Here is a 15,476-nt window from a genome sequence, read left to right as displayed (position 1 = left end):
TAGTGCTTCCAATTTTGACATTCTCAAACATGGTAGTGTAATTAGTTTCGCAATATATGATTCCTCCCTTGGGCATTGAGACATTTTTACAAGCTCATAAGAAGAGCATTCTCTTGTCAAAAACTTTAGTGAATGGTAGGAGGCACCAATAGGCTTTGATCATATAATCGATTCCCATAGCAAAGTTAGGCAGAGGGAAAGTTTGTGCACATACATTGCAACTACCATTTGGTCCATAGGTATCACACTTGAAACCAATCTTCCCCCATGCACATCAAAAGCTCCTTGCCTTATTTGATTTATAGCATCCCTCAAGTTTGTGCACATACATTGCAACTACCATTTGGTCCATAGGTATCACGCTTGAAACCAATCTTCCCCCATGCACATCAAAAGCTCCTTGCCTTATTTGATTTATAGCATCCCTCAAGTATGGCATTTGCACGTGTGTTACGCCCACAACATTGGTATCTATCATGGAGCTTGTAGACAAAGTAAGGCTTTAGTTTCTCAAGTGTTTATTGGTGAATCTTCACATCTATGCTTTAGTTTCTCAAAGGCTCATTAGTAGTGAATCTTCACATTCAAGTGACTCTCTTTGAAAGAAAGAAAGAATTCCATTTGAATCAATATTAAATAAGTTATGTAGGGTTATTCACCTACATTTAGCTATTTCTAATTCACAATTTCTAGAATGGTGACTTCCACCATTGGAATAGCAGCGAAGATTGAATGTACTAACCAATTAGCTACCACCATTCTAGAGCCATACAAATAGGTATCAAACTGGAAGCCACCATAGAGGTGCTTATTACTGCCATACAAGTACTCTCTATATGCTACCATGGAACTACCTTCCAATATGTTGCCAATAAAGTAGCTTCCACTATGCTTCCACAAAAGTAGTTGACCAATATGCTATCACACAAGCATACTAGCAAACTATAACGCACTTGTATGCAATCATACAGATAGTTAATAGTTTGAATGCCATCTCTATGCATAATAGAAGCTATCTATGTGGTATCCCTAGGCATTTATGTAGCTACTAGCCACCAAACTGTATGGTAGCATAGTGTTGTCTAGTAATATGAGAACATATTGTTACTCTCGATCATGTATCAAGTTGCTAGCTACTACCAAGGTAAGGTAGAATAGTGTTATCTAGTAATACCATATTGATACCCATATGAATAACCCTACATGGTGGCATGATGGCATCCACAAGTATCTATTGAACTAGTAGCTACCACTGTATATGGTAGCATTGTGTTAACTACCCATATAATAGCATAATGGCACTCTCAATCATCTTTCGAGTTGCTAGCTACCAAGCCCATAACTATGAAGCTAGTAGCAACCAATTCAGTAGTTATTGTGCTGGTAGTATCCAAGCTAATAATGACCACAATAGCACAATCCATGCTAGTGGAAAGTAAGCTAGTAGCATCCAAGCTATGTAGGTAGCAACCATCCTAGTAACAACAATATTGGGTCTAGCCCTACAACTCAGAGCACCATGGATCATTAGTGGCACCTTGCAAGGGTGGGGCATGGAGCATATCTAAGATTTTGATGCCATTGGAATACTTGGTGTTGTAGCATTCATAACTGTCATGATATTTGCCCTCTCTAATAATAATTCTTTAGAGCTTCTAGGTTTCTTGATGATATTGAGATTGTCTCTTAGAGGAGTAGTTAGCAATGACTATTTCTGGTCATCTGCAACATCTGGCACGCAAATATCACACAAATAGATGTTGGAAAATACTTTTGAGAACTTGTGTCTTGGTTTCATTGTCAAGACCTTGTATATAGTACTTGTAGTAGTTCACAATACCTATTGAAATCTTTTGGCACTCTATATCACTCAACTTATGTGAGAATTGTAAGTTAGCCATCACTTCCCCCTACTTCTTCTTCAAGTGATATCCTTGCTTCCTTCTTGCCTCATACTCCTTGATTAGAGTTTTCTTGTCCAAAGTTACATACGCTATCTTTGTCGTGCATTACTCCTAGTTGTTGTTGAATTCAATGCTTGGCACATCCAATTTGATTGTTGCTCGATTTTGATAGAGTTCACCCTTTCATAATTATGTTCTTGTGTAAGTTGTGATACATAAACATTAATTAATGCAACCATGATAACGTGAGCAAGAGATTTGCATGACCAAGTATGGGCTCCATATGGAACTTGATGGCCCAAACCAAGTGTGAAATACATGAGGACAAGGGGCTTCTTGACAATCAGTTGCTTCCAAATACCTTTGTACACTCTTTCATAGTAATGTCCACAAATCACCAATGAGCATACTAGCAAGACATTATCCTAGTTTTATCAAAACATGCTTGAGTGAGCTTTTTCCTTGGTAGGAATGCATTTATTGATTAAAAATTATACCCTATTAATGAACATCCAAATATTCATATAGATGCGCAAACTAATGCTCGAAAATTGCATGCTCTTTTGAGAATATACACATGTCTACTATTCTTTAAAACTAACTCATTGCATTTTTTGGCTTTGCATCGTTATAGAAACAAAACTTATGATAAACACACAAACAAAAGCACACACGCATGCGCACATCCACACGTGCATGCGCACACGCACACACACATTGTGTGTGTGTGTGTGTGTGTGTGTGTGTGTGTGTGTGTGTGTGTGTGTGTGTGTGTGTGTGTGTGTGTGTGTGTGTGTGTGTGTGTGTGTGTGTGTGTGTGTGTGTGTGTGTGTGTGTGTGTGTGTGTGTGTGTGTGTGTGTGTGTGTGTGTGTGTGTGTGTGTGTGTGTGTGTGTGTGTGTGTGTGTGTGTGTGTGTGTGTGTGTGTGTGTGTGTGTGTGTGTGTGTGTGTGTGTGTGTGTGTGTGTGTGTGTGTGTGTGTGTGTGTGTGTGTGTGAGACCTTGAACTTACTAGATCATGGAGCACTCAGAGAGAAATAGAAGACTTCCACCTTGAAGGTATGGACTTTCTGTTCTTTGCTACTATGGATTTCTATTCTTTTGTATTGTTTTAAAGCTTAATTCAAACAAGTTTGTGGCTATTGCATTTAATATGACTCTCCAAAAATTTCTATAGAGAAAATGTAGGTTTGCCCATGTAGATGAATACACTTCAAGAGATGTAAACTCAAGTATGTATGTGTAGGTTAACATGCTTTGCTTACATGTAGCTTGTTCTTTGATTTTTTATTTCTTTTTAATATCTTTAGGGATTTTCTTTTTGGTGTCTAGCTCAAATCATTTGCCTATTTGTGCTTTAGTTTGCATGCTTGTCTAATTGTTAATTTACTATCATTTAGGGTGTAAGATTGGAGTTGGACTTCTTTTCTTTGGTGCTTGGAGTAGAGGCAGAAGAAGAAGAAGAAGCTTCATCTTCCAAATCTTTCAAAACAAAAGGCTATGGCTATCCATGTTTCTTTTTATGTTTGCTTGGATTTCTTGTGCCCATTGTTTTTGTTTTTTTACAATGGCATAGTGGGTGAGGGTATGCAAGTTATTTAATGGCATCATCACGATATTTTTGGAACTACTGAGAGGATCTGTGGAGTGCCAATATGTGACATTAAGTGTATTTAGCTAGGTACTTAATACCTAAAGTCGAAAGTAACGTTCATTTTAGAGGCCCTAATGTGCAAGCTATCAAGAGGAGAGTATTGTTATGATGCATAGGCTATGCATCCATATGCAAATACAAATAAGCTACCCATACGTTATTTATAGGCTTTGCATACACACTTGTTATAGGCTGTGTATCCATATACTTATACATATTGGCTACCCAAGAAGTTATGCATATTCGTCACATATGCACTTCTATGAATGTATGTGCATATGCATATGCCATGCTTATGTCTATGCATATGCCTATGTATATGGGTTGCTTATGGGTATGCATGTGCATATCTATACCTATACCTATGCCTATGTGTAGCCTATGCATATGCATACCTTATCCATATTCACAACCTATAGATATATGTAGCTTATGTCATGGCTATGCATAAACACATGTATACACATATGCTATGTATATGCTTTTTGTATGCTTATTCATATGTCATTCTTATGCATACCCTGACAATCAAAAATATATACTCATGGTATAGACATATGCTTTTTTTGGGCATCACCTTACCCTAGCTGAGCTTTATGAATACATGACTAGTTCTCCACCATCCTAACTACAAACAACATCATAGCCCCTAGCTACTTTTGATATGATAAATCTAAAAGGTTCATCACATCAATGCAATATCTACATAGATGTTATGTATCACGTAAGTCAAATGAAGTAGTAATGTAAGATGACCTCCCAAGCAACTTATTCTTCAAGATAAGAGATTATATTAATGTGTTGCAAAGGCCTCTTGTGATTACTTTGACTAAGTCCAAAGAAAAAGCTAGTGATTGGCTTACTTCAAGAACTCCTAATAGGGAAATGAAAGGGCTACTTATATATTTTTTATTGGATGTTCTTGAGTGAGACTTGTGTTGCTTTTCAATCCCCTTGATCCTTTTTCTTATAATCTTATCTAAAGGGTTTTTATGAATTTGGTGGTACATCAATTTTGTTTAACTTCCTAATGAAGTTTCAACATGTATACTTGGGTTTTTGGGGCTAATGGTGCTTCATCCATTTTATGAAAGGTTTATATGTCTTATGTTCTTTATAGAAGATGTAATAATTTTAGAAGGGTGTATTGATAATTTTAGAAAGAGAGAAAAAAATGACACAAAAGACAAAATGCCACCATATATCTCCACCAAGCATGGTGTCTAGGTCATGTGACCATATGGCTTAGCACCACCAATGGAGAATATGCTTGGTGTAGACACATTATTACCTTATGCTTGCATACAAAATGGTGTATATATTCTTTTATTAGTGTAGATACATTATTATCTTATGCTTGCACACAACCTAGCACCTAGGTCCATGCTTTAATGGCTTGGGACCAAGGGATACCATGTTTAGTGTAGCTATATTTTTTCCCATATTCTTGTAGCTTTTAGCTTGAGAATTATAGATTTTTATTTTATAGATTTTAGCTTTTAGCTTAAGAATCCACTAAACATGGTGTCTAGGTCACATGACCATATGGCTTGGCACCAAGGGACATTATGCCTAGTGTAGACACACTATTACCTTATTAATGTGCATAACATGGTTTCTAAGTCCCATGTCTTAATGGGTTGGCACCAATGGATACTATTTTTGTGTAGCTACTTTTTTCCCATATTCTTATAGCTTTTAGTTGGATAATGATAGATAAAAAGGATATATGAAAGACAAAATGTCACCACATGTTTCTACTAAGCATGCATGTAGGTTCCATGACCGTATGGCTTGGCACGAAGGGACATTATGTTTGGTATAAACATATTATAACCTTATGCTTGTACACAACATGGTGTCTAGGACCATGTCTAAATGGCTTGGCACCAAGGGATACTACATTTACTGTAGCTACATTTTTTTCCATATTCTTGTAGGTTTTAGCTTGATAATTTCATGTGTCATTGCCTATCGATTTTAGCTTCTAGCTTGGGAATTATATATATCACTTTCTCTAAGATTGTGAAAGAGAAAAAGTAATATATAAAAGATAAAATGCTACCACATGTTTTCAGAAGCATGGTGTCTAGGTCCCATGACCATATGGTTTGGCATAAGGGACACTATGGTTGGTGTAGACACATTTTTACATTATGCTTGCATAGAACATGGTGTGTAAGTCCCATGTCTTAATGGCCTAGCACCAAGGGATACCACGTTTAGTGTAGTTGCCTTTTTTCTCATAATGTTGTGGCTTGTAGCTTCAAAAGTATAGATACTTTCGTTTATGTCCATACCTCAAGCAACTTGGCTCATAATACCATTGCTTCATGAGTTTGTTAGGTTCAAGGATACATAAACACAAACATACACATAGATACTTGTATGTAACATGGCGTTCACGCCCTTATCTTGGATTCACATTGAGGGAAACTATTCCTAGTGTGGCCATAATCATGCACTTATTTTCACACACACACACACACACAGAGGAAGGGAAGGAAGAATGGACAAATTTCATGTGTGTCTAAGCTCACCATGTATTGAGTGCTAAGGAGACAAGAAATATAAATAAGTTAGACAAGAAACTACGTGTACAAGCATGTGCATATGAGTTATCAAGTTGTATCATCCATAGAAGACAAGGAGATGAGAGATGCTTGTTGGAACCTGTACAAAGGTGGAGTGCTTTATATCCCAAAGCATGATCTACAAAATGCAAATACGATAGAAATATTCATAAGTCAATATCCAGGGAGAAGAAGATGTGCTCTAAGTATGTGCAAAATCTCATAACGACTCCAGCAATAGGATACCAAATATAAGATCTTTACAATCCTTGTGCATGTATATCTCATGTATATACAACAACTTATCTAAGTAAAAATAAAATAGTCCAAGGAGAGCAATCAGGACAAGACACATATGGTATAGTCTTCAAAGTAAAGATCATAGGTGTAGTAGGCTTTGATCCTAATAAGATCTATATTGGAAAGCATTATAGGGAAAAAATTTATAGAAGGAAAGTAGAGCAATGTAGGGAGATTGTGATGGAGATTAGATACCAAGTATTTGTATGTGTCATTTTAGCTACCATTGAAGCTTTATCCATCTTCCTTGAATGAAAGGAGTGATAGAGTGACCTGTAATATTCAAATATATGTTTATGAGTTGCTTCTCAAACTAATGCAATTATAAACACAATGAAAATTTAAGGAATTAGCATATCAATTTACTTAATAGGTTTCTTGCCTCTAGAAGTCCAACTTATGTGCCAAGCTTCTTTCAATTGCACAAACTAATACACAAAAGGAGGAAGTATGATAGCTCAAAAGAAATGAGACAAAGCATTCCAAAGCATGTTCCTAACAAACTAATGAACTTAGGTGCAAACATGTGAAACAAATTTGTGCTAAAGGGCTAATTAAGGAAGTTGATTTTGAATGTTCAAACTAATTTCACAAGGACCCTAATTAGAAAACTAAAGATTAGTCGAGTGGCTTATCAATGATTAGGTTTAGAGCCAAATAATGACTTCCCTAGGGTCTAGGTCTTATGCCCCAATATAGCACCATTTTAGGGGGGCGATGTGAAACTATGCCTTATGGGTAGAGGAGTTGACATTCGACCCCCCTCATTTCTCTCTCATTGAACCAACTATGGTGCTTGCTCACTTTGAGTTTTGGTTTATCACACAAGTGGCTTTTGTAACTCAATGCTAGAATGCTATTAGCAACAACTCTAGTTGAGTCATTAGGGACCTCAAGTTAATCCTCTTGGATCAAGTCAAATGTGTCCCTATGAGGTAGACCTAGAAACAACCTAACCGTCTAAGCCCATGCATTCCATGGGATCTCGGTAGTGACGCTTAAGTCAAGTGACTGTGGGCGACTACCTAACATTACTACTTGGGTTTTCTAGGCATGTACGTATCATGAATAAAAACTTGCATACCTTGTTTTCTTAAATTTAATCATACAAAGATATATCTATGAATCATCATAACAAATTTTCTGAAATTTTAATCCTCATGAACATAACCATTAGCACCGGTAACTTCAAGACAATCATGCTAACAAGGATGACCGATTCAACAACAATGAATAGCCACAATAACATCAATGTAGCTTCAAATCACCAACATGACTAATTACTAAATACTTATCATGGCTAAGGTTCTCACACTCTCTACACTCATTATGTGGGCTTCCATCAAGTTGTATCCATGGGGTCGATTTCCTCTATTGCCATGGCTTAACAATTTCGGGTCAAGTTACACCTCAAGCTACAACTTCTTGCAACATCTCATTTTATTTGCCCCTTGGCCTAATCATGCCAACTTTTCTCATGCAATGTCTCTTGTGTAGCATGAGGCTAGCTTGCTTTTGAGGGATTCATTTTGGGATGACAAAACATGTTATCTTGATACATGATTTTCTAATTCCCATGTCTTTGTTGTGTTTGATACGACCACTATTGATTTTCCATCACATTGGGGCCATTATCAAATTTGGTGATTCTAGTGGCCTAACCATCTCCCTAGACATAATGTTGCACTCAAACTTTTGATGGTTAGATGTCCCTGTGATACTTTTTTCATGGGTCTAAAAACTTAGCTACTACAATACTTCATTGTCATTGTTCCCTTTGTAGTTATTGGGTTAGACACTATTGATTTTTTACTCTCTTATTGGCACTAGTTTTAGGACTCTTCTTGTGCTTATTGTTACTATATGCCACAATGCCTCTTTGAACTTTAGGTCCAACTTAACAACATGCTAGGTTGATGGCAAGAGGAATCTTAGGGATGTCTTCTCACTAACAATTGCTATTGGGTTTGCTAGCATTTGTGGGATGCTTGTTCCCTAAGCATTCAAGTTGGCCTTATTATTTTAGGATTGGTGTAGCAAGTGTACATGTAATAACCCTATGATCTACAATATTCTTAATAGATTTTCTCTAGGTTTTCGTGTCAATGCATGAGATACTTAAAATAGCTAATGAAGAGTGGTATTTCTTAGCTTGCTAGGTATCTTTGAAGACGTTGCTTATAGGACGAATTGATGTCACTTGATGCGTTACCCTTTTTCTACCATTATTTCGACTGTTTATGGTGTAGAATAATATTTTGTTGTTTCAACTACTTGAAATTTGTATGTTTATAATTGAAGTTATATTTATTTTGGACAAGTGCTCAATTGTACTTTACACTCGGACTTTGATCATACATGGTTGCAATTGGACCAAGTTTGAGAACCTTGTAAGGGGACAGTATGCAAGACTTGTATGCTACCCTGTCAAGAAATCATTAGAAATGTTTTGAAATTGAGTAAATGTAGGAATGACCAAATTGTATATGTGGACTATATTATGTCTCCCTTGTTTGTGTTGCATCAGAATGACATTGTCATTAAAAATTCAATTCCTATCCTCACCATATAGCAATGTAATCATACTAGGAAGTGTTGCATTTTAATATGCATAAGATATAGTTGTTGATAATATTATAATCCTACATCTAATTGGTACAAACACCTAAACAAATGTCATAAAAGGAAACCATGTTTATGTGAGCCTGCATTTTTTCTGGAGTAGCTCCTAAACGAATACATGTCTTTCCATAATAAGAATTGACAGAAATTATGAGACACGTGTGTGAATTCTATGAAGTTTCAAGTAATTTTAGAATATGTTGTTCAGAGTAATATTAAAGGCCTCAATTAAAAGAAAATTATCATGATTTTTGCGTAATGTAAGTATCCACAAGCCCCAAAAATAATCCATTATTAAAAAAGGCATTAAAATCTGACCCACAAATCCCCCATATAATGACATTTTGTGGTTGTCCTATTTCCATTTCACATCCCACACAATGTTGGGGCCTCCATCTTCATCATCTTCCCTATTCACCGGTTACAAGACTAGCTATTGCCCCTCACCCCTGCAGGTTGCTACCCATCCACTTGTGTTGTTGGCTTGCCATTGAGTTGCCGCCTCAACCTTTTCACAACCTAGCTGTGATTCACTCCTAAACATTCTCAGATGCTTGCACTGCTGCCTGTCACATGGATCCCTTTCTAGCTATATTTTGGGCTGCCGGTACTGTTGGTGATTGTTAGACATGTCCAATGGTTGTGTTTTCAGACCAGCTGCCCTCCTGCTTCATCAGAGACTGTCACCATGCAGCACATTGCTACGTCTTCATCAATCTACCAGAGATTGTTGCATTTTGGCATCCAACCTACCACCTGCTTATATTCAGCCCTTTGCATCAATCTTCAACACTGGCCGTCTGCTGCACTCAGACACTGTTCTTGGACGATGACACTATCTTACACTTTCCCTCGCCCACTCACATAAGAGACAGTGGTTCGACAGTCTCCACTCCATGAGCACCCTTTCAGTCGTGTCTCGCCCCTATCATCATTCATTCATTTAGCACTCTTTCATTCACCAATTTCTTCTCCTATTGCATTCTTGTCTGAGTTCATATGCCTTAGTGGTGTTCGTACACTTCCACTGTTTTCTCTGCTAGCCCTAGCATATGTTCACAGTGATATTGACTTACCACAATTTATTTGGTAAATGTAAGATAATCACAACCAAAACAATTTTACATTGTTCATGCATGTTACCACAAACGCCTCCAGGGGCTCTGGTACCCATACAACTGCTGTGACAAACAAAAAAGTGCCAAAGCAGCTCTGAGAAAAAATTTCTGCAACAATAATGTGTTTTGAAGCAAAGGAAGTGCTTATTCAGCAACAATAATGTGAGGAAAAATACAGTGCTTATTCTGCAGCAACAATCTGAAAAGTGATGCATGGCTACAATTCTGCCAAGCTGAAGTTCCACTTCAGGTGCACAAAACTCTTGGTTCCCTCTACTGGAAGCCTATGCTCATCTGAAATACATAAGGATAGGCCCTCCATATGCCTTTCCAGCTCAGGTGCAAAGTGAATAAGGCGCATGCATGCTGCCATGCACATTTCACTCTTTAATCTCTGATCAAAGACTAGATGTCTCAGTCGGAGTTTCCTTCTAACCACAAGTTTAACTTGCTCCACATGTTTCTGAGACTTCTTCAATCTCTCTCTGATAGCGAGAGCCTCATGGCCATGTTGCTCTATGTACCTGTAAATGTTGGGTAGGGTTTCCCACACAGGAACAGCCACATATCCAAATGACTGGTCAACCTTCATGTGAGAGCTGTTTTCTGCCTCTGTTTCCCTTGATCCATCTATAACCTGCTTTTTCTCTGGACATATAATCCGAACTGGAAGGTTGAAAAACTTACCAACACCTACAGCTCCATAACCTGCAGCCTCATCAATGATCCGGTTTAAAAAAAGTGTGTAGTCAGGGTTGACGGCAAGTGTGTCATGGGTAAAAATCATTTCCACCTCCATCAATCTAGCAGCTTTATGTTCCAAAACTCGTCTCAATGATGCTGCTTTCTGATTTTTGGCAGATTTTTCAAGATCCACCCTGTTTAGGAAATTTGACCATAAAAGGACATCATCCTCATATCTCAGCCAAATGTTACCAAGAGCATCAACACCATAGCAATCCCCTATCAAGAGAGCATGGCCTTTGAGGTTTACATCTGGAGACTTGTCCAGTGCAACCCCAAGTTTCTCCAAGGATTCAATTTGATCATGAGATGACATCTCTGACACTGGAGACCGAAATGATACTCGAATTCCCCTACCTAATCGCAAGGCATTTTTTGTCCCTGCTAGCTGACGTTCAAAGTCCGTTGATGATGCATCATTCTGCTGTTGGATTTCTGAAGCCTGCTGGAAAAACTCAGATAGCCGTATCTGTTCCTCTGCCACAGAAAAACCACCTGACAAAGGCATTGAATCTGGAAGCCCACATGCCAAGAGTAAGCGTGCAATGGCTCTCTGAATACCAAGTAATGTGTCTTCTTCCCCTTGATTGGCATGCCGGACTTGAGGAGGTGGCAGTGAAACCTCTACTTTCTTCAGGTTTTCCGCATCTGCCTCGTGTCTTATATAGAATGTAAATTGGAATGGATCTTGCCGGGAGTGTTGACCTTCTCTGGCAGCATTCAAATACTCTTGGAGAAGTTGAAAGGAGTGTTGGTTAGTGGCCTGATGCAACAAAGTACCAACGTTAAGTGAGAATTCTGTATATGTAAGTAGCAAACTCAACATATTGTACACATCCCTACACACTCGCAACAAATTTTAGCCGAAAGCCCGTTATAGTTCCCACATTACAAATTACAACAACATCATGAACTTCTGCAAGGGAGGTAACGCATAACTAGCTAGATGTCCCCCACATAGAAGCCCATGATGTTGAACACAATAGGGAAAAGCAAGGGGAAAAGAACACCCCCAAGGCTAGTCAGTAGCCCTCTGCCCCCAACTGCACCTAGGTAGGTATGCAGTGGCTCCCGAGCAGAGCTCATGACGTTGAACACTATCGGGTAAAACCAGGGAAAATAGCCCTTTTTCCCACATGGAGAAACGCAAAAACTTCTTATGACTGTGAACTGCAATTCGGGACTGAATATGTCGTACAGATCCCTAATTAACACTGCAATCTGCAGTTAGAGATTATGCACATATCAAGGGCCAGACTAGCCAAGTTGCACGACACAATGAATTGTGTTTCCTTAATAAAAGACTGTAAACTGCAATTGAGGGACTATGGATATAGCGAGGGCCAGACATGCCAGATTATACAACAGAATGAATTTATGACTTCCCCTGTGACCTGTGAATGAAGCAGCGATGTGAAAAGAGTGTAATTGGAAGGTAAGGTACCTGCTCCACTGGCTGGTTCTGGAAAAGGTCAGGATGGACCAGCTTGAACAGACGCCGAAGCTCGCCTTTCAGGGATGGAAGCTGGCCACGTCCACCGGCCACGTCGTGATGAACCGCGGAGGAGGAATGGCGGTTGCCGTGCGCAGAAGAGTACAGCCTCCTCCCCTTCCCCGCTGTCGTCAAGGTATTCCAGCGACGCCATGCCCGCATCTAGATCGGCTACCTCTCTCGCCTCTCACCATTGGCAGCGACGGTATTGGTTTCGCCGGCCTTTTACATTCAAGAATAGGTACAACAAATTTTGACTCCAACACTAATGCATCGAGTAACTTATTTTTAGAAACTCTAACTATGTATATTATGAATTATATTTAATCTTAATGAATTAAAGTTGCTTTTAGTCATATATAGGCAAAAAAGAATCTGTGTTTTTGGAACTATGTATGAGATTTGAATGTGTATTTTCTAAGGTATGCTACTAATCTTGCTCAATCGAATGTGTTTTTAATCACATCTAAGCAAAATGATCTCTCTTTTAAACTATACTTTAGACAATATATCACAAGTTTTTGAAGCTAATCAAATTTGGCTAGAAATTTGTCATACATCTTAAGACATCGTGTCGATGAAGAGCACCTTGCAAACCATAAGACCAAAAAACTAGAAAGTTGCTTGGTCAATTTTAAGATGTGATGGCTTTCACATTTCATTAAATTTTTTGTTAATATTTAATTTGTAACTTTGGAAAAGTATAGTAGTAATATACAGAAACACATAAACATTCTATACAAGCAGCATGTCAAAGAGCTGGTACAAGTCTCTTTGTCATTCTATAATTGTGGGGGAGATACCCTTCCCCCATCTTTCAAGAAGATTTACATGTTTTTTCATTTTTCTTTACTTTCTTTTACTGTTCATCATGATAAAAATGAAAAAAGGTCGTTCCTAAGCTTGTGGAAAGATTGTACATATGAAGATTGTAACTATCTTTGCTAAAGTGAAGTCTGTAATGATGAGATAGAACGAAATGAGCCAACTAAATTAATTTCAAGTACCGTAATTATTAGTTTCATGTTCAAAAATAACAACAAACAATGAATTATTTAATGACTAATAACTAATCAATTAAATAAGTACATATTCATCTGTCATGCACACACACACACACACTCTCTCTCTCTCTCTCTCTCAACGCTATATACTAACTAATTAACTATTAAGTTAATTAACCAATTAACTAACTTGTTAGTTATTAACTATACTAATCATCACTAACTAGTCAACATGAAATCATGCTTCCATATTTGGAGACTAGGTGACTATAGAGTGACTAGAGACAAGGTGACAATAAACTAACCAAGCTATAACCAAACTAAATGAAGGTCTTTAGAGAAAACTAACATTATTATTGTGCTTGGGATCATCATATAAAGACTAAATCAAAAGGATCAAAATTAGATATGTGCCTCTAAGAAAGCATACCTCAACTTTGTATGCTTCACCTTGGAATGCTTCACACCTCACCTTCTCTTGTACCAATGTGTCTATTGTTACAATAGCTTTTTAATTATGTTGCAACACTTTTAGTGTAGTTGTTTTTGTGTTATGTTGTGACTCTTTTGGTTTTTGTTAATGGAGATTTCTTTTTGTTAAAAACCATAGGATAATGTGAAGTCAAAAAATTTAGGCTTTGCTTTGAGTCATAGTAAAGATTGCTTTTTAATAGGAACTTACAAAAGCATTATCATCAAGACAAAGTACTTTGAGTTGTCGTTTTGGTCATTCTTTGCTTTGAGCCATATAAGAAGTTGGGAAGAAGAGATGTTTAGTGTAGAAATAATAATATTACCATGTCACACTAACATAGGTATAAAAAGAAGAGACATGTAACTTTCACATCTTTTGGAATATTAATACATTATTGTCTTTTTCCTCATCACCTTGCTCATAGCTTCTATAGCTTCTCTCCTGTTTTTGTCTTTCTCTCTCCTTTTCTAGTATTTATCTCTCCTCATCACTCTCTTTCTCTCTCTTTTGCACCTCATCTTCTCTCTCTTCTGCAATATTCTCGCTCCTTTTTCTCACTCCAATCCTCTCCTTGACAAGTGATATCAGAGCATTGTTCTTTGATCCATTTTTCTCCTCTTTTTCTTCATATTCAATCCTAATTTTCATCGTAAAATCAATTTCGGACGAGTACTACAGGTACAAGACATGAACAATGACTAGGAGCGGCTTGCATGACATCTACAATTTAAAAATACTAAATCTGGATATATTTGGGATAGATATGGTAGTGGAAGGATAAAATAGTAGGTCGTCATCAAATTTTCATGCAATTTTCAAGGTAACATGGTCAAATAGGAGTTAATTGGACTTGGAAGAGAAACAAACTGTGGTTACTTTTTAGAAAAGAGCTTCTTCTTCTTCATGTTTGAGATCTCCATGGAACCTTTAGCCCTTCAACCTCATCTTTCTCCGTGAATCTTACTTCTCTTCAAGAATGGATGGTAAGGAAGCTTCATGGGATCAAACTCTACATGTTACATACCATTTCAACTAGTTGAGATGATGCCGCATAGAGTAAACAGCATCCCGAAATTTGTGCTAATTTTTTTAGCCTATTTTTCATGATTTTATCATCTCCTGGATAGCATTGATGCTTCTAATCCATCATTAGCACAGTATACTTCAAGTCTCTGACATCTGGACTCTCAAATAAAGCTTTATTTCTCATTATTTTGCTCTCCTGAAACCCTAATTGTGCAGTCCATGGACAGCCATGAAAGCTTCAACTCAAGCTTCAATTTCTTGAAGATTTTTCATCATTTCAGTCATGGGATTCATTTCAGTAAAGATTCTTGAAGAAATTGCAAGAATTGAGCAAAAATGGCCAAGGATTGAAGTTCAAGAGCTTCTATGGAGTCAAAATTTGGGGGAAACGACTTTAATGATTCAATCTCAATCTTCTGAAGCTTCAAGATTGCTTCCAAGCATTAAATGCATAGGGATTGAAGATTATTTCAACAACATTAGACAACCAGAGGTTCCATCAAGCATTTGGGGATCATTCAAGCCTTCATCAAACTAACAAAAGGTATTCCTCTTCAATTCTTAA

The 15,476-nt window shown here is 37.6% G+C and overlaps 1 protein-coding gene across 1 annotated transcript; it reads right to left on the bottom strand.

The window, feature by feature from the left end:
- Positions 1–10,124: 10,124 nt before the first annotated feature.
- Positions 10,125–12,655, bottom strand: LOC148011077 (uncharacterized). The gene is made up of 2 exons (XM_087671997.1): positions 12,359–12,655; positions 10,125–11,677 (listed from the first exon to the last, which is right to left on the bottom strand). The coding sequence occupies exons 1-2, from the start codon at positions 12,566–12,568 to the stop codon at positions 10,388–10,390; spliced, it is 1,500 nt and encodes a 499-aa protein (XP_087528123.1). The 5' UTR covers positions 12,569–12,655; the 3' UTR covers positions 10,125–10,387.
- Positions 12,656–15,476: the final 2,821 nt, after the last annotated feature.

Source organism: Lygodium microphyllum, chromosome 29 (assembly GCF_053477565.2).
Source record: "Lygodium microphyllum isolate KBCC chromosome 29, Lygodium_microphyllum_v1.1.10, whole genome shotgun sequence".
In the NCBI taxonomy this organism is placed as follows: domain Eukaryota; kingdom Viridiplantae; phylum Streptophyta; class Polypodiopsida; order Schizaeales; family Lygodiaceae; genus Lygodium; species Lygodium microphyllum.
Note: the sequence above shows the minus strand (reverse complement) of the source record. Positions and strands in the feature narration are given on the sequence as shown.

Bases quoted from the DNA above. Each gene is read 5' to 3' on its own strand.
- LOC148011077 (XM_087671997.1), bottom strand. From the start codon at position 12,568: ATGCGGGCATGGCGTCGCTGGAATACCTTGACGACAGCGGGGAAGGGG. The intron at 11,678-12,358 runs GTACCTTACCTT...TTGTTGCATCAG, and splicing joins AGAACCAGCCAGTGGAGCAG to GCCACTAACCAACACTCCTT.